The 24230-nt window shown below is 44.9% G+C and overlaps 2 protein-coding genes across 2 annotated transcripts in view; both read left to right on the top strand.

Moving 5' to 3' along the window:
* IMPG2 (interphotoreceptor matrix proteoglycan 2) overlaps positions 1-4359 on the top strand; it is a 33475-nt gene extending 29116 nt beyond the window's left edge. Inside the window, exons 15-18 of the mRNA XM_029578038.1 lie at positions 1163-1373; positions 2087-2275; positions 3058-3256; positions 4276-4359. Of these exons, the coding sequence (XP_029433898.1) occupies positions 1163-1373; positions 2087-2275; positions 3058-3256; positions 4276-4359 (683 nt within the window). The remainder of the gene's footprint in view (positions 1-1162; positions 1374-2086; positions 2276-3057; positions 3257-4275) is intronic.
* An 8216-nt stretch (positions 4360-12575) lies between these two features.
* The window catches only part of ABI3BP (ABI family member 3 binding protein), a 293742-nt gene continuing 282087 nt past the window's right edge, over positions 12576-24230 (top strand). Inside the window, exon 1 of the mRNA XM_029577766.1 lies at positions 12576-12808. Within this exon, the coding sequence (XP_029433626.1) occupies positions 12766-12808 (43 nt within the window). The 5' untranslated portion in view covers positions 12576-12765. The remainder of the gene's footprint in view (positions 12809-24230) is intronic.

The raw sequence follows: 24230 nt of genomic DNA, 5'->3' as shown, positions 1-24230 counted from the left end.
CTTTGCATTACTGTTATTGATACTTTCCAGTATCATAGAGCTTTAAATTGAAAGGTAGTCTGTTTCTTACAGTGATCAAAAGCACACTATATTAATTTACTCCTACTACTTTTGCAAAGCAATCATGTGATGACTTGTTGGTTTGCAAAATACAGAGTTGTTGGTAAAATATAGAGGAAAGCATCTTGCCAACTAACCCAAATTAAGTTGACTATTTAAAGTGGATCTAACAGCTGATCTTTAGCACCATCCAAACATGGTGATCAAAAAATGTCCCCTTTTCTTTCTTGTGACTCATAGCTTTGGATAATCCAGGATGTCTGACTCCTTAGATATACCCAATCATAGTTCAGGACAAATGGAGATGGTCAATGTAAAGTTGCCTGATGTGTTCATTTTATGCACATGTGTTTCCTGGGTTTGCCTGAAACCATCTAGTTTTTCACTGAAAAAGATGTGACTAGAGTATTTCTATTATAGGCCATGACCTTACATTAACGTAAGGTTTCACCCCTTTGGGAGCCCCTTCAGGAGCGATAGAAAGTGGTAGGATATGTTAATGTTTTAGGATGGGGCTATTAATGCTGCAACCCCTCTATGAGCGTTGGGGTTGGCATTGGGGTAAGGGTATTGCATGGCTGTAGAGCTGGTTATTGTGTGTGCATTTATTTAGATAATATTTGTACTATTAGATTGCTTTGTATTTAATGTGACTTCTTATTATTATTGTGCTTTTGAAGATTTTGGTATTCTGTTTTATTGACATTGTATTTTATGATATTGATCATAAGCTGCTCTGGGTGCTTTGGGAGAAGGGCGGGATAGACATGTAAAATAGAAATGGAAGGAACTGAGCTCATAATATAAAATAATTGAAATATAGAAGTGCTGGTTCCAGGATGATGCACTCAATCTGGTCAGGACTGAGTGATTCTTAACATTTATCAGGTTACTCGGATATGAGAGGATAGGAGACTAAAAATGCATGCTCACTCCTTTAAAATTCATAACACTGTTATCCTGCCATCTGAGACCTCGCAACTCATTTCACTCCTTGTGTTTAGCTGATTTGAGCTACAGCTGAAGAATCATTCTGTTGTCCTACACTGTCATCTGCATTCTTTCTGTCCTTTTTTGGTTTTGTTTTCATTTGAGTGTTTAGGAGAGCAAGCTGATCCTTGCAAATACCAGGCCTGCAATGAATTCTCCGAGTGCCTTGTAAACCGCTGGAGTGGGGAAGGAGAATGCATCTGTAACACAGGGTATATGAGCATTGATGGACTGCCTTGCCAAAGCATCTGCGACCTGCAGCCAGATTTTTGCCTAAATGATGGAAAATGTGACATCATTCCTGGAAAAGGGGCAATTTGCAGGTAGCTTTCCATCAGGCATGCCCCTATCCTATAGACCAAGAGTTCTGAACGCACACAACCAAATCTCGCTAGGTATAAGTTTAGTTATTCCTGGCAGCTGGGGCAATCCTTTAGAATTTACTAGTTTACAAGCAAACTGGAACCTCTCTAGCTAGGCAGAGAGTGCATGGGACAAATTAACTCCTCTTGTACCTTTCATTGATTCAAACAACAGAAAATCTTCCGTGATGTCAACTTTGCTGTTCGTACCTCTGCCTGTGTATATGTAAAGCAACACCCCCCAAACTCCACACCGAGTTAAAAGTTCCCCCTCTTAGAGTGATATAGAGTGTGTCATATTGATTTCTAGACAGTCTCTCTCTCTTCCCCCCCCATGGCTTCTATCACAAAGAAAATATTTCCCCGTGTTAAATTTCAGCTTTTTGTAAGCATTAATGTGCATCTTATAAGATGATAGTTTTGGCGGCAGATGACTATTATTGGATAAGAAAGTTATTCTGGATGTGCCAGACATGCTTTGTATTCCAGTGGCCCACTATGGCTGTTTCCATTACTCACCAAAATGTCAGCCGCATGGCTAATCAAACACTGTAAGAAAATGAAATACTATGAGCAGCACGGCAGAAAGCAGTCCCCTGCAAACTGGCAAGTTACTCTGGATGGAGTTCTACTTGAATTTCTTTTCTCTTTCTCTGCATCGATGGTGACTGCAGATGTCGTGTTGGCGAGAACTGGTGGTACAGAGGCGAGCACTGTGAGGAGTATGTCTCTGAGCCTCTGGTTGTGGGCATTGCAGTTGCTTCTGTGGTTGGCTTTCTTCTTGTGGCCTCTGCAGTTGTCTTCTTCCTGGCCAAAACCCTTCAATGCCAGCAGACCCATAGTGTCAGAAAGGTGTCTTCAGGGTGAGTCCACACGTCATCTCATTAGAGATGACGTTTTAGGAACTTATTTTGATATCTTCACCAACAACTTGTAACCTCAGATTTCTCAGCATAAAAGGAGTCCCCTCCCATAGCGATAAGGAAGAGCTAGCATTGTTCAAGATATATCTATCATGGTTTAAGAAGTGACATCAGCATGCACAGTGCAGTACATGTTTACAGCACTGACTACATAAGCTAGCATTATACAGACCAAACATGAATACACAAAGTAACAAAATCAATTAGAATGATTTTTGGTGGATCTAGTTTTCACATGCGTATGAGAAATGGAAATGTTTCATGGCCAGAACGTGGTGCCTGTAATCTTTATTTCAATGAAAATGGTAGAAAAGAGTTGACCAGTATTGTTAGAAGAAGTCCGGGTATCATCTTTGTTCCTTAACGTCTAGATCAGTGGTTCCCCAACCTGTTCTGGAGGACCCCCAGACAGTTGGGTTTTCAGGATATCCACAATGAATATGCATAAGATACATTTGCATGTTCTGCCTCCATAGCATGCAGATTGTATCTAATGCTTATTCACTGTGGGTATCCTGAAAACCGGACTGGATGAGGGTCCCCCAAGACAGGTTTGGGAACCTCTGGTCTAGATGAATTAATATTTTAAAGGAGCTACCAGTTTAAGAAGAGGAGAACAAGTTACTGCATAAACACTGGTTGACACAATACAAAATCTGTAAATTCCTTTTTGTATTCTTCATCTAAGGCACAATGCAATGAGCAGTCTGTTCTTTCCATAGGCAGAGTGCCAGCTTGACATCCATTGAGGATGCCGTAAAGTACGATCCCATGTGCAAAAGTGACATTACTGAGTGCAGTGGTTACTGCAGGAGATACCCACCACTGTCCTCCCACAGCGCCACCAGCCCTGAGGCTTCTGCCAATTTAAGCAGGGAGGAGATCAGACACATTTATGAAAGCAGCAAGCTCACACAAGAGGTAGGACAAAAAGCACCCTTTTACACAATTATTGTTCTGCATTTAGCTACTGGTTGGTTCTTCCACTTATCTCCAACAACCATTGCTGTTTTGTGCCTGGGAAGATCTTCGCAACCTCCTCCTGACACTCACATGGTGTACAAGGAGAGAGCACTTGACCCTGACAGTGACTCAGAGTGAGAACAGGAGGCTTGTGTTGGAAAAGGATTAGAACCTGTGGGATTTGCATAACCCTCTCTCAATAAAAAGAAGGGTCTGTTATCCCCGAGGCATCTGGCTGCTGTCTGGATACCTGCTTAAAGCTATCAGCAGCCAGATGAGATTCATGTCAGCAGTATGCATTGGTATGTGTCACCTCAGTATATGTAAGTGCTACAAGGTAGTGTTTCTACCAGATGTAAGATCCATGTCACCATTCCAGCTGTGGCTGCATTGCATGCCATTATCCAAAGCCTATTTCTGTATCTCAGTCCAAATACATCTGGCAGGGCTGTGCTCTCTTTGGTAGGTGGCTTCAGCTAGTGTTACTCTATGGCAAATCAGCAATGGAGTAGTTGTGGAGAAGGCCCCCATTTTCTGCCTGTTGGTGGAGGTAGAGAATAAGTTGACCAGACAAGCTTTATGTTAAAAAGGGATCAGCTGATCTAGTCCAGGTTTTGCCATAATCATGGAAACAGCAAACCAGGATTAAATCTCCCTGTGTGCAGTGGAATAAAGTCAGGTCTGCTTCGGAGTAGCTGTCTGGCCACCTTAGTTTGTAAGGCTAGGATTCGGGGAGTAAGCAGTTAGGAAAGACAGCCCATAGTGTGAATCTAATTCAAGCTTTTGTCAGGCTCTGTAGTCCAAGAGAAAAGGCAAAGAGAGAGACCCTACATAAGCCAAATCGCTAAAGAAAATAAATGGGGATTTCCCAGGGAGCATTATGTGATGTGTTGTGCAGGAAGAGCCGGTTGGCCCAGTTGCATGGAGCTGATTTCTTTATGGTTCCAGATTTGACCATTTATTTTCTTACTTCACAGGAAATGCAGGACAGAATAGAAATCCTAGAACTTTATGTCAAGGATCGGCAGTTTGCTGACTTCGTGAGACAACATCAAATGTGAGCGATGCAGATGCTTTCTTTCTAAGTTTATACATTTTACTCTTGCACCCTTTCCAGGACCACTTTCATTCAGTATATATCCTGCCAGTTCTTTTTGTAGGTTGATGCCCTATGCTATCTTTCTACCACATATTCAGGGCTTGCCCTATGCATCAAAGAGCTCTAACACAGTAGGCTGAATTTTATATTCTTACCAAATAAGTTATCGGTCTGTGGTCATACAATAATTACTTTTAATGAGGCATTTATATGGCTCCCTAAACCAGGGCTTCCTACAACAAATTATACAGATGTACAATGAATCCCCATTCTAAATAACTTTATGATCGACATGAGTAATTAGGCAATGAGAGATCAAGGTCACACCAAGTGACAGTAGTAGAAGCAGGACATGTACTCAGGTGTGCTGGTTTCCTGTCTGTTCCCGTAACCATTAGGCCACTCAGACTGCGGTTCATGAGTTCTCATTGTTTTGTTTTTGTTCACCTAGATCATTAGACAACATCAGGAAAGGAAATCCTAGCAGCTAGTCTTGAACTTTTGCATGGCCAACAAGGTAGGATCCATAATTATATTTAGAACTTGCTTGCTGTTGACCGAGTGCTGCTACATAGAACTTCCCCCTCTACAACCAAAACCCAAAATCAGCTACAAGGTTTTCTATACTTCCCTCCGTAACAATAAGGGAGGAGAAATATTTTTGCAACAATCTGCAGCTAATTACTTTTTGCCACTGTAGAAATGAGCTACATAAGTCTGAAGATGCCTGAAAAATAGATTTAAATAATTGATGTAACAATGCCACAAGTAGCAGTACCGCTGATTATAATAATCATAATTATTGTTAGTTGATTGGGAAAATCGGATTAAGATAAATACCTTTTTATCACTGGGTCCCCCAAGGCAAAGGGAGATAAAGGTGACTTGTGTATGATCACCTTCAGTTTCAGCAGCAGAGATAAGTCTTGAATAGTCACGTGTGCAGAAGTTGGAATCAGACTCCAACAAGGTGGATTTCAGCCTGGTCCCTACTCTGATGCAAACTTCCCCAGATCCACTGGGAGAAATCCATTGACATTTTACCGACATATTAGGGGAAATTTGAAAAGAAATTCTAAAAAAATGGATTTCCGAAAGATCTGATGACCCGTCAGATTGCTTGAAGGTCTCTCCTTTTGTAAACTAACTAGGACTTCACTGATTGGCTGCGTTTTGGGTCTGTTTCAGGAAGTTCCGGTCCAAGCCTTGCAGACGCTGAAGATGTCCTCACTGCTGTCATAGTATTGGAATGCAAACAGTACCGCAGAGTTACTTCGCAAACTTTTAATTGTGTAGATTTAAAATCCTGCACGTAAACCATCTACATTTTCTAAAGAAATGAACACAGTGTAAGAAAAATCCTTCATACTTATTTTGATTATCTTTTTATAAAACTGGATTTTCAGCTTACAGTTTCCTATGGCAAAGCTTAAATTCTAATGTACAGTGAAATTCAATTATGCTGAATTTTCTTGTCCGGTGGCAAGCCTAGCTCAGTTCTTTCTAATGCAGTTCAGTAGAGCACTTGGTAAAGTGAATTTTTCAGGAAGGATATAAATTATTATTTAATAAATATATGCTTTAATATTTTTCTTCCTGGATGCATAGCATCTGGTAAAACTCAGTGTGGTCCTTGTTTTGTGAAAGTCAGAAGAGAGTGTAAACAGGAGCAATCTCTACAGACCAGAGCGTAACATCCCCCAAATATCATCTTTGCAGCTTCAGAGAGAATGCAGTGAGGTGAATATTTCCAGCTATCTGCTGCTTAGCCAGTGCAGGCACTTAGCAGAATTCAGGCCTGAGCAAGGATGGGATTGTAAGGTGGGCGGGATGCGGGGTGCATATCTTTCACTCCGTCCAGCCTTGCCGACATCAGCCTGGAAGAAGCATCTCCCCGACCGCCATGGAATTGGGAGGCACCCTCACTTGGTCTCAGCAACTAGAAGAATGGTGAACTGTAGCACAAAAGTAGCTGAATGCACAGAGTCTCACCATGGTCTGCTTGCTGTTCTGTGATAGGAGCGAATTCAGAGGAGATGGGGGATGATTGTCCTCATCATTTAATATTTTTGTTTGTCTTAAAAAAAACCCCAAAACTCGAGCTAAAACATAAACTCCAGCTGTACGTGCTTTTGCACTTTCCTCACGGGGTACCACTTGGCTCCACTGCTCCTAATCTGTGCAGTAATATTTGTGTTGTAAGTACTCATTCAATAGATTATGGAGGTCCGTGTGACCCATCTCTACATTTTGTTAGTAAGTTTAATGGTTGCAGAAGAATCCACTTTTAAAAAGAATAAAGAAAAAACAAACCTATTAAAAAAAAATTTTTTAAAGGTAGAATCCAATGTATTCTGATAACTGAAGTCTTCTTTTCCTTGAGCACCAAAGTACTAATCTACGCTTGGTCGATGACGAAAACAAGTATTGTAAGCTAAGATCCGGGATCCTCGAGGGCCACAAACCACTGAAACCAGTCTGGTTAGGGGGATTTTTTACCACGACTATGCATGAGATCTGTTTGTACACACTGCCTCCAGTGAGATTCAATGCATTTGGAAAATAGTTTAAAGTGGTATGAAACAAAAAGAAAACTGCACTCTGTGGGTAAACATCTAGTGCAATAGGTGCTACAAAAATGTTTCATCATTTGAAACTATTTGATGGGTCCTTCTCAGCATCAGTTCCACTTTTATGGAGCAGGCTTCCTGTTGATATAAGGGCAGAGATGCAGTGAAAGCTGATCCAGAAAAAAAATTGAAAACTTGGATGATGTGTACAATTTTTAATTGAAACACTTGGACCAGAATTAGCCCAATGTAATAATTATGTATCAGTATTAAGGGATACGGTCAGATGTGTTTGTTAATGGAGTGAATGGGGCTGGCTGTGGAAGATTTGTTTGAAATGGGAATTTTGTATAATGTTATTGTTTTATTATGTTTTTATATTTTATGTGTTTTATTTTGTTGTGTATCATTTTGGACATTAACAGTAAGGCGATCAATAAATATAAATACATAAATAAATAAATGTAGAGTTGTGCATTTGGGATTTAGGATTCTGCAGGAGCCATGATGAAGGGGAAGAGCTGATGCGTTGTTTTTTAATGTAACAGGCTTTATTCTGCATCGAGCCCGTTTAGTTTTAAATTATCCAGGGAAGTGTATCTGTGTGTATTCAGGAAGACCTGGCTTTGTCACTCGGCAGCCTGCTGAACTTGGAGCTCTGTGTTAGCATGGTTTCATATGGAAGAACAAGGTTTATTATGAGCTGCTGTCGTGTATGACTCACAGGGGGAGGGGCAGAGCAAAGCCCCCCCCCCCCCAACCTGATTTTATTATTTATTTTACAGTAAAATTATAAAAGTATGCATTAAATTCTTAGGTGCTTTCCAATAACTCAAAGGAGGAGCCCCCTGCTGCTGCTCCTAGGGGACTTTAGGCAAACTGCTTCAGGTGCAAATTCAGATTGTAAGCCCTCTGGGAACAGGGGAGATGCTTACCATATATGCACGGAACTCACCTTGAACTACCAATAAAAAGCTGTGTGCTAAATACACAGTAAGTCAGGGGTGGCCAGTATTCAAAGCCACAAACTGGTTTTCAGGATAGTCCCCATGATCATGCCTGAGCTGTGTTTCTATACAATGGAGCCCGTGCATGCAACTCTGTCTCATGCACGTTCTCGGTGGCTAGCCTGTAAAGCAGGCCATTTTTTGTGGCTATTGCACACCAGAGCTGGGTCCCTCTGCCCTGGGTTAAGCATAGGAGGGATTGGTACTTCCGTTACTCCCTTTCAAGTTCTGGCCTTCAGGCCTGCTAAAGGTGGCACTCGTATATCGATACTCAATCACACTTCAGTTTCTCTGCACCAAGGTACTCTTTTTAAGCATAACAGGACATCATCAAACAATACTTCAGAGGCTTGTGGGTTAGGATAAGAATGGTTTCTCTTTATAAAAGGACAGGCTATGAATTAAGAGATTTGGTTATTAGACAGATATTGTAGAATTTGACTTCGTTGGGAACAGCATATAAGAGTCAGGAGCGGGGGCTGGATGGATGAAGCATTTTTCCTAGACAGTAAATGGGAGAAAACCCTTTGCACCGCTGGCCCTATGTTTCCTATTTATAATGTATTAGTAGCTTTTGCATTTTGCTCATCAGAAGTGTTCTCAGGAAGTCAGAACCTTGTAGCTCAGCTTCATGTTGTTCTCTCCCAACGAGGGTGCAGGGCATCTCTACTTCTCAGAAAGATCCCCTGGACTCATTGAGTGCCACTTACTTGCACTGGTTCTCAGCTACTCTGGGGACCTCACATGCCATAGGGCTTTTTCTTCTTGTCTTGGTATCTAAGGATATGCTATTACTCAGGGCTGGCTCACTTAGTTCCAATGTGTAGCAATAAAATAAAACAAACAGTGTTATATTAACCCCAAACATACTTGTTCTGGATTCATCTGACTGTTCTAAAGAAAAGGAAATTATCAGGTACATAGTAATTTCTCAATAGATATCCCAGGAGGTCACCGTTCAGGATGGGTTGAGTTTGGTGCTCATTACGGAAGTCTAATTCACTCAGCCAGTCAGGGGTAAGGGTTCAGTCTAGTGCAGGGGAACTGGGCAGGCAAGTGTTAACTGGATAATGGAACCAGAAAAGGTTCAGGGAAGGGCTCCCCTACGAAGAGAGGGTACACAGTCTAGAGCTCTCCAGCTTGGAAAGGAGAGGGCTGAGGGGAAAATAAAAAGAATATATAAAGTCAAGAATAGATAGAGGAACATTATTAACCTTTTCAAATAATATTAAAACAAAGGGACACTCCATGAAACTAACGAGCAGCAGATTTAGAACTAATCACCGAAAATACTTTATTTATAAAAACAAATTTGCATTCCACAAGTAACATATTCCAAACATAATATAAAACAAGTAAGACAAATAAAACATAACATAGCATTAAAACAATAACTAAACTAAGACTAAGCATTTACTGAAATGCACTTTTATGAGATCACAGAAGCAATGGAAGCATCGATTAAACCTGAAAAGCTTCTTGAAAAAACTAGAGCATTAAGACTTTTACAGAATTTCTTATCTCCATTTCTTCTTTCAACTGACTTGGAAGACTATTCCATAGGGTTGGACCAAGGGCAGAAAATGCCCTTTTCTGAGTGCTAGATGACGGACAGGTCTTGATAGTTAAATTTTGATCCAACGAATGAAATGACCTTCTAGGCTTATAAGGAATTAGTAGTTCCCCAAGATATGTAGGCCCTCAATTTTGACGGGCTTTAAATACCATCATAAGGCATTTAATCTTTATTCTCTGTAAAACAGGTAGCCAACGAAGGCTCGCCAAAATAGGTGTGATATGGACTTGCAAAGGGACTTTTCCCAACAGTCTAGTGGCAGGATTCTGGATAATTTGTAACATGCAGTGTTTTCAGAGATAAGCCATTATAATAATATGTTAACAATAATGCACAGTCAAGCTGTGGAATCTTTTGCCAGATGATGCGGTCAAAGCAAGGCTGGGTTTAAAAGAGGTGCAGACAAGTTCCTGGAGGAAGAGTCCATAGCACATCTTGGGAGTGAGTAAGAAGAAATAGATCTGCCACTCTCAGAGACGGGGATGCTGGGTGCGATGGTCTGACCCAGCAGGGCACATCTCATGTTCCTAAGGACAGAGCTGTATTAAGGACAGGATTATTGCCTGAGCGATACAGCCCATGCCACGCAAGATAAACACTTTGGGCACCTAAGTTCTGCATGTACGTGGCAAATAAAGTGAGTTAAGGACAGCAAGACAATGAAAAGGGTTAGATCCTTCTGCACTCATAACAGACAAGATGATGACTTCTGCCTGGGAAATACCCTATAGCTTTCCCCTTTAAATTTACCTTCAAAAAGTGCATCTTTACTTGACTAAAATGGAGACTTCTAAGTATTTCCATGTACTTTGGCAGCTGGCCTGGATCATAGCTTTAAATAATGAATTTTAGTCTGCTTTTTCAAATAATGCTTAAGAGAGATGGCCTACAACAGGGGTGGAGAACCTTCTGACCTTGAAGGCCAGACCCCAGTCAGGGTTTCAGGCTCTCACGAGTGAATGGGCATCAGAAGATAGATTTGAATACAATTGAGGCAGTGGGCATGCCAATCTTGTTTCTATTCACTTGGGATAGCCTGAAAATCTGACTTGGTCAGCTGTCTTCCACCCTGGCTTACAGAATGACTGGTATTTAGGTACAAGTCCCTTCCCAGAAGAGCTTACACTCTACGTGGGTACCTGAGGCAATGGGAGATAAAAGGGACTTGCTCAACACCACAAGGAGTATCAGGAGTGGGATCTGAACCCTGGTTTCCCCGATTTTTAGCCCATGGCTTTAGCCACTAGGCTAGTGTTTCCCAACCAGCGCCATGGAAAAGTCACTACTGCCTCATGCTCAGATCCAGACCAGCAGCTGGGCTGAACAAGAGACAGTGGCAGTGGCTCTTAAACATGCAGGAGCCCCTCTCTCATAACATGCATAGTCCTATCTATAGTATGGGACAGAAGAGCTGGGGCCCACTTGGTGCAGGCATGCAGCAGCAGCCCCTCCTCTCTTATCCCCAGGCTGCAGGGGAAGGGGCGAGTGTGCCCCGAGTACGGGAGGTGACTCACTCAGGACTGAGAGCAGCAGCACTGGAGGAACTTTGGAAGTTGTAGGCAGCAGCCAAGGTAAGTAAAGAGTTCCCTTCTCCTGCACTTGCATACAGGCCCATACAGTACAGTGCGCTCCGACGGAGCGCACTGTCAGCCTGCTCTTGGACGCGCGTTTTCCCTTACCCCTTATTCAGTAAGGGGAGGAAAACGCGCGTCCAACCCGCGGCCCCTAATAGCGCCCTCAACATGCAAATGCATGTTGAGGGCGCTATTAGGTATGCGCGCGGGATACAGAAAGTAAAATGTGCAGCCAAGCCGCACATTTTACTTTCAGAAATTAGCGCCGACCCAAAGGTCAGCGCTAATTTCTTCCGGCGCCGGGAAAGTGCACAGAAAAGCAGTAAAAACAGCCCACGGCTGTCGGGCCGAAAACCGGACGCTCAATTTTGCCGGCGTCCAGTTTCCGAGCCCGTGGCTGTCAGCGGGCTCGAGAACCGATGCCAGCAAAATTGAGCGTCGGCTGTCAAACCCGCTGACAGCCGCCACTCCTGTCAAAAAGGAGGTGCTAGGAACGCGCTAGAGCGCCTCCTTTTCCCCGTTTTCACCACGTCACCTAATTTAAATACAGAATTGCACCGCCGGGAGAGCGGGCGTTCGTCTGCTCTCCCTCGGACTTTACTGTATCGGCCCGACAGAAAGGGAGCAGGTCTATTATGGACTTAATTATGCATGTCACTGTCTCCTTTTCCTTTTTTTTTTTAATTTGGAAGAAAGGCTGGGGAGGCTTTTTAAATTGGCTCCTGGCTTGAAAACCGGACACTCAATTTTGCCGGCGTCCGGTTTCCGAACCCGTGGCTGTCAGCGGTCTGAGAACCGACGCCGGCAAAATTGAGCGTCGGCTGTCAAACCCGCTGACAGCCGCCGCTCCTGTCCTAAAAGAGGAGCTAGGGTCACGCTAGTGTCCCTAGCGCCTCTTTTTACCGCGGGCCCTCATTTACATACTGAATCGCGCGCACAGGAGATTGCTCGCTTGCTGGCTCTCCCGCGACTTTTACTGAATCGGCCTGATAGTTAGTAAGCATGTCTTGCGCTTGCCAAGGTTGGGAGACACAGCACTACTTTAGCAGCTGTCCCCAATCCCTGAAAGCCACCGGTAGGTGGGAGTCGGACTGTTCCCTCCTGTGAGCAGCGATTTATAGGGTTTGGTGTTTTTTATATAAGGCTAGCTGCACGTTTTTACTACAATAAATATATCTCCTTCCCCGAATGACCCGTTAACTGAATTGTTCAGGCCTCTTCTTTCAGAGGGAATAATAATCTATACCTGGGATAAATCTCTCCGTCCTGTGGACTGATAATCGTGAGCCTTGGGTGAAACATCCGATTAGCAGGGCCCGTGGGATTCTGTGGCCAGATTGCCTTAGTCTGGCTCTGTCGTGCAGGCTTCCTGTGTACGATGCCTCCCTCCTCTCCTGGGGGGGGGGTCTCATTAATTGCCTCGTTAACTTCAGGGGAGCGAGGCAGCCCGCAGCGTGGAGAGAGACCTTGGTTTCAGCTGGCTCCGGAGGCAGGGGAGAGAGAAAAGCAGTCACCAAAAGAGTCGAACTAATGATGCAAGGAATCTGCAGGGTTTGTTCCTGTCTCTCCCGTGCCTAAAATCGGAAGTGCAGCCCGGGCTGGGGGCAAAGAAGATTGGAAGAGGCTCCTAGCTGAGGATCAATGGTAGCCCACCCAGTGACCGTCCGAGCGGCTTCTAGTAAAGGTAAGAGACAGGAGAAGGAAAGCCTTGCTAGGAACGTGCAAGCTCTTTACCTTGCTTCCTCGTCCCTTCGTGTGTCCGGTGAGCTCGGAGACGCCTTTAAACCTTCCTTGCTGTCTTTGGGTACCATCTTGATGCCTCTTTGTGGTGGCCAACCCGTGGCTCCTCTCCCAAGCCACGAAGAGATGGCCACAGGCTGCCTTCTGCAATTGCTGGTGGATGGCTCGGGGTAGGTTTTGCAGTTATGAACAGCACAGCAGCTGCTGGGTCTTGGCTTTCACTATGCTAGGTGCGGCTCAAGAGGCCACGTTTTCAAGTCGTTCATGTCTGACTTGTTTAGGATGGCATAAGAACCAGAGATGAATATTTTCACAAAGCTATCAATGCCTCCATTTTTGCAAGCTCTTTGTTTTTATTTTATGATATTTCTGTTCGGTTTAGCATTCTATTGGGTTGTGTTTTGGTTCTGTATTTGTGTTTATATTGTATCCCACCCAGAGTAATTATTAAAAGGCAGTTATGAAATGTGATAAGGGATGAAAAAAAGTAATTGTTAAAGATGTACCTTAATTTTTATTGTAAGATATTAGTAGCGCTGCTCCTATACCAGGTGATAGTTGCCCTGCTTTGCCTGTAGGATAATGCACTCCTGAGAATTAGGAGTGTTTGATGTCAGGTGTAAGGATTTAGACATCGAGGAAGGGCCCTGTATGGTTTTGAAAGCTCAGGTGGCAGCAATATCTTTGGATAATTATTCAGCTTTGTCTAGTTAGTAACAAGTAAGACAACCTGTGAGAATAGGAATCCATGACTTTTTTTTAAAAAAATCATGAGAACTGGATCCTCGTTTTGCTGAGGGCTCCTTCACCTGTGAGGCTTTCGTGGCCTATCCTTACGATAGGGCTGGCACAAGGAGGGCTTGTGTTGGATTCTAGGGTTGCTACCTCACTCCAAATAGGCAATGCAATTCCACTTTTGCCCCGCTGCATGCATTGATTTGTAGTTCTCGGTCTGTTGGAGATGATGTAGAAACAGCTTTCACCACCCCTGGGGAGGAATGGTTAGGGGGTGTTCCGATCCCTATAGAAGGCCAATCAATACCAAGTGCTTTGAATTAGGGTTTATGACTGCAGATTTCTAGAGGTAGTCCTGATGCAAATAATTAACTCATGATCCAGGTTTAAAAAAAAAAAAATATATATATATATAAATATTTGCTGTCTTTCATTCATAAATATTTGCCAAATAACTGAGATCGGAGTTACATACATCCTCCAGTTAACCACTTTTGGCATACAGCCGTGGAAACATCAGCATGATCTAATCCTTCATTCTCTTCCCCCTTTCTACCCTGAGATTCACGCTGTTTTGTTCCAGGTGTATCACAGGAACACTATTTTTTTGTCACATTTGTCAAACTACACATATGCCCAACATTTGAAAGTTGCTTTTTTTTTTTCTCTCTCTCTTTTTACTGGCAAAGGGACAGGTCACATTCCCCTTGCTCCCCTCCTCTTTCTTTGTGGATTTGTCCCTTTGAAAACATCCAATTACAGAAGCTCTAGCTGAAATGTCAGATTTCCCATCAGCCTGATGCCTCCCTTTATCCCATTTGGCAAAAGAGCCTGTGATAGATAAATATAGCCAGCCCCTAGGCAGGCAGGCAGGCACTTAGCTGACAGCAGTGCTTCTTAGCACAATAAGACCCCCCTCCGCTGCAGATTCTCTGACGTGTTTGCTGGTGCTGGGTTAAGTAAGAAGCAGATTTCTTTTTTTAACGGAATTTGTCATTTACTGTCGGTTTCCTACCACACACACACAGTGGAGCAGGGGTCCTTACATTTTCAAGAGGTCTACATAGGACATTTCAAATCGCCGAGAGGGCCAGGGTTGGGGTCCTTCTCAGAGTTTGCTGGGTGGGGGCAGAGTTGTTTGCTGAGAAGGGTTTGGGGGGGGGGGTGGTGGTGCCCTTTGACATCCTGAAATGCTGGGGAAGGGAGGCAGAGGGAAGTGTTCCCGGGGGGGGGGGGGGGGGGGGGGGTCGAGGTGTGACAGATAGTATGAGTAATAATATTCCTACATTTCTCCAAAGTTCACAACTCTGCCACACCCCAAGCAAATGTCCCGTCCCCCACCATTTCCCCTATATCTGCCCACCTAGGGGGAAGAAAGGGGCATGCAAGGTGGATGGATAGCAGGAAGGGGTGTTTGTGTGTGTGTGGTGCACTCTCTCTCGCTTACACCTCCATGTACTCTTGCTCCCTCCTTCCTCCTTCTCATCCTTCCCCCCCCCCCCCCCCCCTCCTCTCACTCCCCTCTCTTGCAGCACGGCAGATCAATGGCGTGGACAGAACAGTCCCTTCTAGAGACCCTAATCTGAGGAGAAATACTCAAGACTTCTGTCTGGGTTATAGTAATGAGGATTTCAGTACTCTCCCCCTCCCCCCACAGCTCCAAAGAGATGGGGGCATGATTGGGACCTCCAGGAACCAACCACCTGGCTTTCCTTGGATGCTCCGCAGACCCACAGCTCCATAACTGCCAGTGCCTTCCTCCTCGTAGCCTGCATGGCCCTTCACGGCATCAAAAACCTCCTCCTGGCTGTGCTGCAGCCTGTCTTTGGCCCGAGTGGATCCCCAAGCAGCACCAGCCGCCAGCAATGCATGATGATGTAGTCGATCGGTGGTGGCCTTGCACTGGCATGTCCCACCTCCATCACGCTAAGGCGCTGCCACGTCTGACTTTAAATATCCCAGCTGGTGGGAGCTGTGGCACGTGCGTCCGCTGCCGCCACTGCAGGCCGGATCAAGCTCCTCCTTCCAGGGGCCGGATGACATTCAGCCCCTTGGGCCATGGGACTCCTGTTGTGGAAGGAAGAATGAAGACAGGAAGCAGGAGAATTCAGACACTTTTGAGATGCTGACATTTTAACAAATGATGCACAAGAGAAGCATTTCACAGTGCAAAGAAACCTATTAGAAAATGCGAGATCACGGTGTGAGGGAGCAGAATCAGAAGTAACCAGGAAATATTTCTTTACAGCAGAGGTGTCAGATGGAAATGGGGGAGGGAAGGACAGTAACAGAACATGGGACAAGCACAGAAGATCTTCAGTGGAGGGGAAAGCAGGATAAACCCATAGATCAAGCAGGGCTTGTGGTATGGTATTAAGAGACAAAACAAATGGGCAGACTAGATGGCAGACAAAGACCACAAGGCCAATCCTCGTCTGTTTCTCTAGTATTTCTTTGATTATATTTTTAATTGTTTGCACATCTTTTCCTTAATAACACTTCATGTGGGCTGGCAGAAGGATGTGGTGGTTTGAATACAAGAGTTGTCGCTCATAGCCCAAGCTCACAGCATTATTATGACCCAGGGTTGAGTAACCATATCCACCACTCACGGTGGCATCTTGAGCTACTTACCAAACCTCCCTGGGGTCAACTTGGACAGAGCACTCTTTGTAGCAGGGACACTGCAATTGTGAATTTCTTTGTGCAACACTGTGTACACCAATGCTGCAATAATTACTACTATGCAGGCCTGCCTAGGATGGGGGGGATTGAGAGAAATCTGTCACAAGGGCTAAGCTGGCAGTCGGATTTATTTTTCCGCAGGTCCTTCTTTCAGATCTCGGGTCTGTACCAGTTCCGTATCTTATATTACGTGAAAATATGGCAGCATTAGATTTGTCTGCTATGTTGTAGTGCTGTACGCCCTTAGAATGGAGAAAATACATTTCAAAAACACATATGTTGAAAAGTTCCTCGTGTTACCTTCTAAGGGTGTCAACCTGCAAATGGGATGTTGTACCAAGGTCCCAGCTATACCCAGGACGTGCTGTGTGTTCCTGCAGGGAGTATTCAGGCAGCACCACCTCAGGGCAGGCCCCATATCTGTAGCGGGGCCCCCAGTAAGATGATATTCTCTCTGTATAAAATATATGGATGTATTTGTTGTATCGCAATAAGTCAACATCAAGCAGCACACATCCGATTTTTTATTTATTTTTTTTAAATTGTAGCCAGCCAGTCTGCAGTCCTCCCCCGCTGCCATCCCCAGAGCAGTGCAGACACCTGGGCACTGTGCCGCCCGCACTCCCAGAGCCTCACGGTGCCCAGGCACCTGTGATCTCGTGAGGACGAGGGGGAGAGCTTGGGCAGTGCTTGGCTCCCACTCCGAGAGCTGGCTGGAGCCAGAAGCCATCGGTCCTTGCAGGGGTGGCCTCTGGGAACCCTTCAGCAGTGCTTGCCTCTTTTCCACACAGAAAACCATGTAACTCGGGGGGGGGGGGGGGCTAGGCTTCTTGGATATCATTCATGACTTTGCCTCCAAGAAGGCTGTGGGGGGGGGGGGGGGGGGGGGGGGAAGACTTTAGTGATGTCAAAACCCACTGGAAATGTAAGAAATTATAATATGTTTTGTAGCTTGACTTTCTGATAGGGATAGGACCCCAAGACTGGGTAAGATGGTGTTGTATTCCAGTTTAATCTATGATGAAATTCCTGTAGAAGTCATTAAAAGCTGCCTTGTAAAAAGGAGCCTGACCACATAGAGAACTAACGTTTTCTGATCCACTTATGTTGTTCCCTATTTGCACCTCACTTTGTACTTACGCGCTGCATACATAAATGAAAACTGTTTTCCAAATTGACAGTATACCAGATCGGGACTTGATCTTTGTCTGTGCTTCAGCACTGGCACTGGTTTTCCTGTCCCAGATTCCAGCAGTATACGCAGTCCCAGAGTGAATCCAACAGCCAGCTGCAAGTGTTTATGGTGTGTTGTCCCTTGTCCTCAAGCTAACAAGCTGGCAATATGGAATGATTAGTTGGACGGGGATGCATAGCACTGGAACAACTAATTAGTTCAAAACATATTTTCTGATTTTCTTAATTAGGTTACCCAGATACACAAGGGGGGAGGGGGAGGGAGAGGAGGCGAAGAGATGAAACTGGAGAGCAAGTGAGAAAAGCTTGCCGTGCAGAATCTGACTAGCAAGGCAGAAACAGCTTCCCAGTTCTCCTGTCCTTTTTGGGATTTGATGATCCCAGGGTGCCTGGTTTTTAAAGTTCAGATTTCAAGGAGGAAGCACGGCAGGCTGTTCAGATCCAAATGTAAGGCTGCGGTTTGTCCAGTGCAGAGATCCCGAACCTCAGCTGCTGCCCAACATTTAATAGGTTTTGTTGATTTGTCCCATTTCTGACTGTGGACCCCCCCCAGCATCTTGTCTTCAAAAGGAGCTTAAGGGCATCTTTCAGCCTTTATAAATGAGACCGTAAAAATCCACATTTTCAGACACAACAATGGATTTATTGGCAAGGAAGGAGCTTAAATTTGTGTGCTTTTTCAACCACTTCTGTTTCAGGTACATTCGGGAAACCTGCATGGAGCAGCAGTTGCAACTCTTAAGTCCTTTTCTGGGCAGACTGGATGGACCAGTTTGGCCTTTACCTGCCGTCATTTACTATGTTAATGTTTTCAAAGTCTCTTTTCGTTTTTAAGTGGACCACTCTTACAGTGAGTCCATTTATCCTAAGAAATGTGCGGCCAAGGTTTAGGATACTTTGTGGTGCTCCATTTCTTGAGGATCGTTTTGCTGTGCAGGGTTGCAGAGGCCTTGGGCTTGATTCCCTGGGCTGGCTAGGGCCTGGGGTTGCCGCGCGGGAGGTGGCGTGTTCGGCCCCCTGGTGCAAAAGGACCGTCCTACTACAGCGACGTCTAGTGATTGAATTTAGGATCCACGTTACCCAGGTTCCAGAGGGAGCTCTGGTTGGTGCCCCCCCCCCTCTCCCCGGGTGAAGACGGTCTCTGCAGTGGCTAAGCTGAGTTGTGGGGGGGGAGGTGGGGATATATAAAAACATGGCAACATTTCCAAGGCTGCTGCCAGTAAATACTCATAGCGCCATAGCCCAGGAGACTAAAGGCCAGTTTTGATTGAGCAGGAGTAAACCTCAGGACCATTAAAAAAAAAAAAAAAAAAAAAAAAAAGGATTTGCCCCTCCCTTCCACTAGAGGTCCTCAGAGGCTCAGAGTTTTAATCCAAATGCTAAAAAGAGTGATAATGTAGTTCAGTGGTTATAGCAATGTCTTGGGAAAATACATTTTCAGAAAGAAAGAAACAAACCCCAAAATGAAATCGTACAGGGACACCTAGATACGTCACCCCTAGCTTAGAACATGACCACAGATGGGAAGGAACAACCTGATTTAGGTTTGGAGCAGTGAAACACAGTAATTCTCTCCTCTTTCAATAAAAAAAATGAGGGAAGCAGCTTTCGATCTCAGGATTTACACCCTCCTCCCCCCAAAAATAAACTAGTTCCACTTCAGACTTAGTTGCGTAACCCCTGCCCTTTTGTTGATCATAAACAGGGTCAGTATGCTCAGAGGCCATCAACTGAAGTGGGGGAAAAAACACATCTTCCTCCCCACCCCCCCATACATAAAATTAGGCTTTCTAAATCTTATTTTATTTTGACTCACAGATAGTGCTTCGGGAAGCACTAGTCCTTAAAAGGTCTGCTCTAGCATCTCGTGGCATTTACAGTGAGGTAGTGTTCATTGGCCATTTCGAAAAGGAAGCACAGCTTTCAGAGGCCTGGCTGTTGTCTCTCTTTCTGTCCCCGTGGACATGATCTTCTTCTGCCCAGAAGTGAAAACTGTGGGCGTCACTGACCGCTGCCATGGGTGAACGCAGAGCTGCTGGAGTAAGACTGAAGTCTAAAGCCATGCTGGCCTCTTATCGACCACCTTTCCTGGTGCATTCTGGAACCTGTGGTGCTACTGTCAAATGGAAGAAGCAGGACTACAAGTCCCAGAGTGCACTGCCATTTAACAGTAAACATTTGCAGCTTTCCAGGCTTGCGCACCAGTGTTGGCCATTGTGGGTGTAGCTCACTGTAGCGCCTCAACTTTCCAAGTTTCATTCAGATTAAAATGCTTTTCTAGTAACTGGATCGGTTCTGGAGATGGGAAGAAAGGACCCAGGTGGGCTTGAGAGCTTATGAAATACAACTTCCAATTGTGTTGGTCTTTTTAAAGGGTATCTCAGCCTGCACTGACGCCATTAAAACGCATGAAATAATTCAAATAAACATCCCAAACCACTCAAGCGATGGTAACAAAACGTTTGATACAGATTTTCCATTTTACCAGCCCTCACAATGTCCCTTTGGAACCTCACCGTAATGCTCTGTGTTGGTTTTCAATTAATGCATATTACTTATATCTACGTCCTTTTAAAGCATCAGTCCAAAATCCAGAGCATTTTCATTAATCAAACGCTTTGTCAGAAATACCAGGAAGAGTCCACGGAGTGTGGATCTGCTGCCAAAAGACCACATCTGAGCACAGTCTGCGATTGTCCATATCTCCCACGGATAGGGCATATGTTCTGTATCTCATATATTGCAAATCAGAATTGGAAGCTGGAGGCAGAGAAATAATAGCACCAGTTAAATTCTTAGTATTGAGCTGAAGAGTACCATGACGGCATCTAGAAGACGCTTTGGGTCGTTGCAGTCCCCCTGCCCCCCTCCCTCCCCTAAAAGTTTATAATCCCAGGTTAAGTGCCTGCCCTGCCAGGCACTAATAGTTGGTGCTGCAGGATCTAATGGCGTCAATATGTCTTTGCAGCAGCTGGCAGCGCTGGGATTCTGCTGACAGGCTGCAGTTTTCCATGGAACAGGCTCTTCCTCGCTTTTGGCCAGATGTATGGAAGGGGCTTTCTCCCTTTCGTGTCCATGAGAAAACGATTTCTCCATCTGGGCCCCGTTTGTGCCTTTTCAAATGCAGAATGTAAACAACATAAGCTTCCATTTTCCAGCCTCCTCTGCCGTCCTCTCTGCTAATGAACATGCAAATTAAATTAAAATACTTTTGTACATAGCGTGTAGGCATGGGATGAACTGTGCAGTGCCTTTTTTTTTTCTTTTCTTTTCTGCCTCGTTGTCTACTTCAACTTGGATGTCTTTGAAAGGCAACTTTGACTGCACTTCAAACCCAATCTGAGGGCAAGTTAATGAGGACCAGTCTGTACTCATGAAACTTTATCCATGCTTAAAATATGTGCAATTAGCCCTTCTTATTATGCGATACGAGTCATTGAATTCCGTTTTACATTGGAGCCTTTCATGAGTAAACCTGGAAGCAGATTTTGCGTTGATGATGGAGTCGATTTTTAATTGTCGAGCCGCAGCTGCCCAAAGGTGGCCCACCTCGGTGGTTTCTGTAGTTCGGCAGCGTTAGTGCCTACGTTGAAAAAAAAATAGATGGCAGGTGATGGGTGGCAGAAGGGCTGTTGTGCGCCTCGGTGACGCTGCAGCTCTGGGCCCACAGGAGGAGCTGTGTTTTTTAATAACATGGCTGTTTCCTCTGCTGCACGGGGGGGCCAGTCTTGCAGGATGAGCGGCGAGATTATGGGGGTCTCGCTGCCCGGACTGCCAGCCTGGCATCGCGCAGCAGAGGAAGCTGACGGGGCTACCGCTCCTTCCTGCCAACTGGGGCGCGTGGGCTGCTGGTGGGCTGGAGGCAGATTCGGTCCATCCCAATGGGCAATGGTGGTGGCCGCCCCAGGGCGCAACCCTTGTCTCACAGGGTCCTGAGCGCCCGCCTGGCTTGCCCCACCCTGTAGGCGCTCCCCAGAAGATTCCTGCCCTTATGGCGTTCCTGTGTTCCCTAACTCCAGGGGAGGGGGGGGGGGGGTCATCGTGACTCAGCTCCCTGCGAGTTCACGTTGGAACTTGGCAGTTTTGCTAGGAAGGTGGCCCTCCCCTCCTCACAAGGAAGCTTTCTCCAAATCATGACTGTTATTATGCCCTTTTGTATATATCGAGCTGTGTGTTTTCATATCTACTGGAAGATGCCTGTAGTGAAACGTGTGCACTGCAGGCAGTGAAGGGAGCAGGCGTTTTCTTATTTTTAATATTAATAAAATGCCCCCTAATAAGGAAGTTTTGCTCAGAAACACAGACAGGACTCCAGCACTGGCAATCGCGTCCTTGATACGCCGACTCAGAATTGGAGAGCTTCCTCGGTATTCCAGTAACTCCTGCCCGGTCCAAGACATCGACGGAGGCGGGAATGCATCAAGAACTTGCTGTACTGCTGCCGTCGGGTCATTTCCACTTCTCTCCCCTCCCCCCCCCCCGAAGATTTACTTTTGGGGGGGGGGGGTTTGTTCCGAAAAGGAATGTGGAAGACTCCTGCGGCAGCTCAGACGGCGAGCTGCTTCTGGCCCTGTCACTTTAAGCCCCTGACTAATGCTGTGCCCCAACCATTGTTTATACAGTGTAAGAAGTGTTTAAATTCAGACGCGAGTCTTTTTGGCCCGGTTCTGACACATTTTGGGCGCCCCTGTACCTTAGATCAGGAACAAACACGCCGCCTGCCAGCAGTCCGTCCTTCTCGGAAGCCACCCAAGGCTCTCTAATGTCTTGTCCACAGATCTATCGGAAAGGTATGAAGGGGAATTTGGTTGCCGTACAGCTGCTCCCACATCTGGTCTGCTTATCAAAAGGTTTGTTTTTTTTCATTTCAGACCAAGGAGAAGTTGTCTCTTTTTTTTAAACATTTTTTAAAGAGGATTTGGAATCTGATTTGGGTACTATTTGCCCCAGTGTGAGGCAGTAAAATTCTGCTCCTGCTGTCTGCGTCTCTCTAGCTCCTGCAGCCCGGTGCTGCTGGGGACTTAAATCCTTGTGAATCACCAGTACACTGTGTACTTATTAGAAAATGGGCCAACCCAACTTTTTTTTTTTTTTTTTGCAGTCAGCATGGTTTTACTAACGAAGCTTTATATTCTCCTTCGTTACTCTGCTGTTTAGAAAAGCAAACCAATCAATCAATGTCCTTGTTTCCTTTCATTGTTCTGAAGCCTACTGACCAATCTGGTCATCCACTGTGTTCTAGAGCAGGGGTGCTCAAATTGGCCCTCACCCCTAGCCAGTCGGGTTTTCAGGATATCCCTAATGAATATGCATGAGAAACATTTTGCATACAGAGGAGGTTGTGCATGCAAATAAATCTCATGCATATTCATTAGGAATATTCTAAAAATCTGGCTGGGAGGGCCATGTAGGACCGGTTCTAGAGAAATGGTGGTATTCTAGTAGTCGTCTTTTTTTCCCCCCTGTCTCCAGTAGAAGTTGCTGCTATGGGAAGTTAAATTGCTTGTCTTTTTTTTTTTTAATAGAGGGATATGACATCAAATATTCTGAGGTTAAGCATGACCAGATTGACCTACAGTAAAATGAGCCATAGCTTGGAGACTGGATGGCTCGGTGGACTGATGCAGGCGTAGTGTTGGTTACCTTCAGTTTACTAGTTCAAATCCAGCTTAGACGAAAGGTCATGGGTGCATAAAAGCTGAAGGTTTGGTTTATGCAAAATAAGATGGTGGCTTGAGCACAGCTCCTAATCAAGAGCTGCCCCCATTATCACAAGTTGGCATCCTAGCAGACACAAATTCCTTCCTGGTTGTCTAACACTGGTGGCACAGAGCCAAAAGTCAGTCCCTCTTGAGCTGGGTTGAAGTATATTGGTAGGTGTGGAAGACTCACATGGTCTCTCCCTGTGCTGTACCTGCTCTGCTCTGTGTAAGCAGAAGTCTTTTGGGTTTTGGTGCTGTCAAATAGGTCACTTTTTCACAAACAAATGTGAAAGAGAAATAACAACCCTCAACTCTCTCTCTCTCTCTCTCTCACCCTCCTATGCTGTATTATGTGATTTCAGGAATTGTGGACTGACCTGATGGCCTGGAAGTATAGTCTGCCATGTATGTATCATATGACTTCTGAACCTGTCGCATATTACATGCTTTCAGCTGAATGCAAGCCTTTCTCTCTCTCTATAACATTCAGTATTTTTATTGACAAATTATACAGCATTTTCCAGCTGTGTCAACATCTTTTCCCATTATCTTATCTTAATCAACAGAAATGAAAAGATTAAACATGAGCAGAGTCCATCTATGGTTCATTCCTTAAATCACTGGCTTCATAAAATTAATCAACTCATAAAGCTAGTAAAATGCATCTCCGTTTTACAGAACAAAGAACTTAAATCTGCTGGTAAACCATTTTTTCATCACCCCCCCCCCCCATGTCTTATACAACTAAGATACTAAAATAATTCGTGCAAATTGTGATCTGTTTTGGGCACTTTTTATGATGACCTATGATTGTATATAAGGCAGAAGATATTTAATGTGCATTCACTACTGATGATGCTTGTATGATAGTCACATTGACAACTATGTTCTTAATATATCTTTAAACAGTATAAGACTGAGTGTGGTACATTCAATGTTTCCTTTGATTCTTATTGGGTATTGTGTAGGTAGTGAAAGGATGCGAGGTTTGGGTGGACTTGGGGGGGGGGGGGGGGAGAGGAGTTCGGGCTGAAGAACCAGGAGGGTCTC

This window comes from Rhinatrema bivittatum, chromosome 15 (genome assembly GCF_901001135.1).
Source record: "Rhinatrema bivittatum chromosome 15, aRhiBiv1.1, whole genome shotgun sequence".
Taxonomy (NCBI): domain Eukaryota; kingdom Metazoa; phylum Chordata; class Amphibia; order Gymnophiona; family Rhinatrematidae; genus Rhinatrema; species Rhinatrema bivittatum.
The sequence above is the reverse complement of the archived record's forward strand: the minus strand, read 5'-3'. Positions and strand labels throughout refer to the sequence as shown.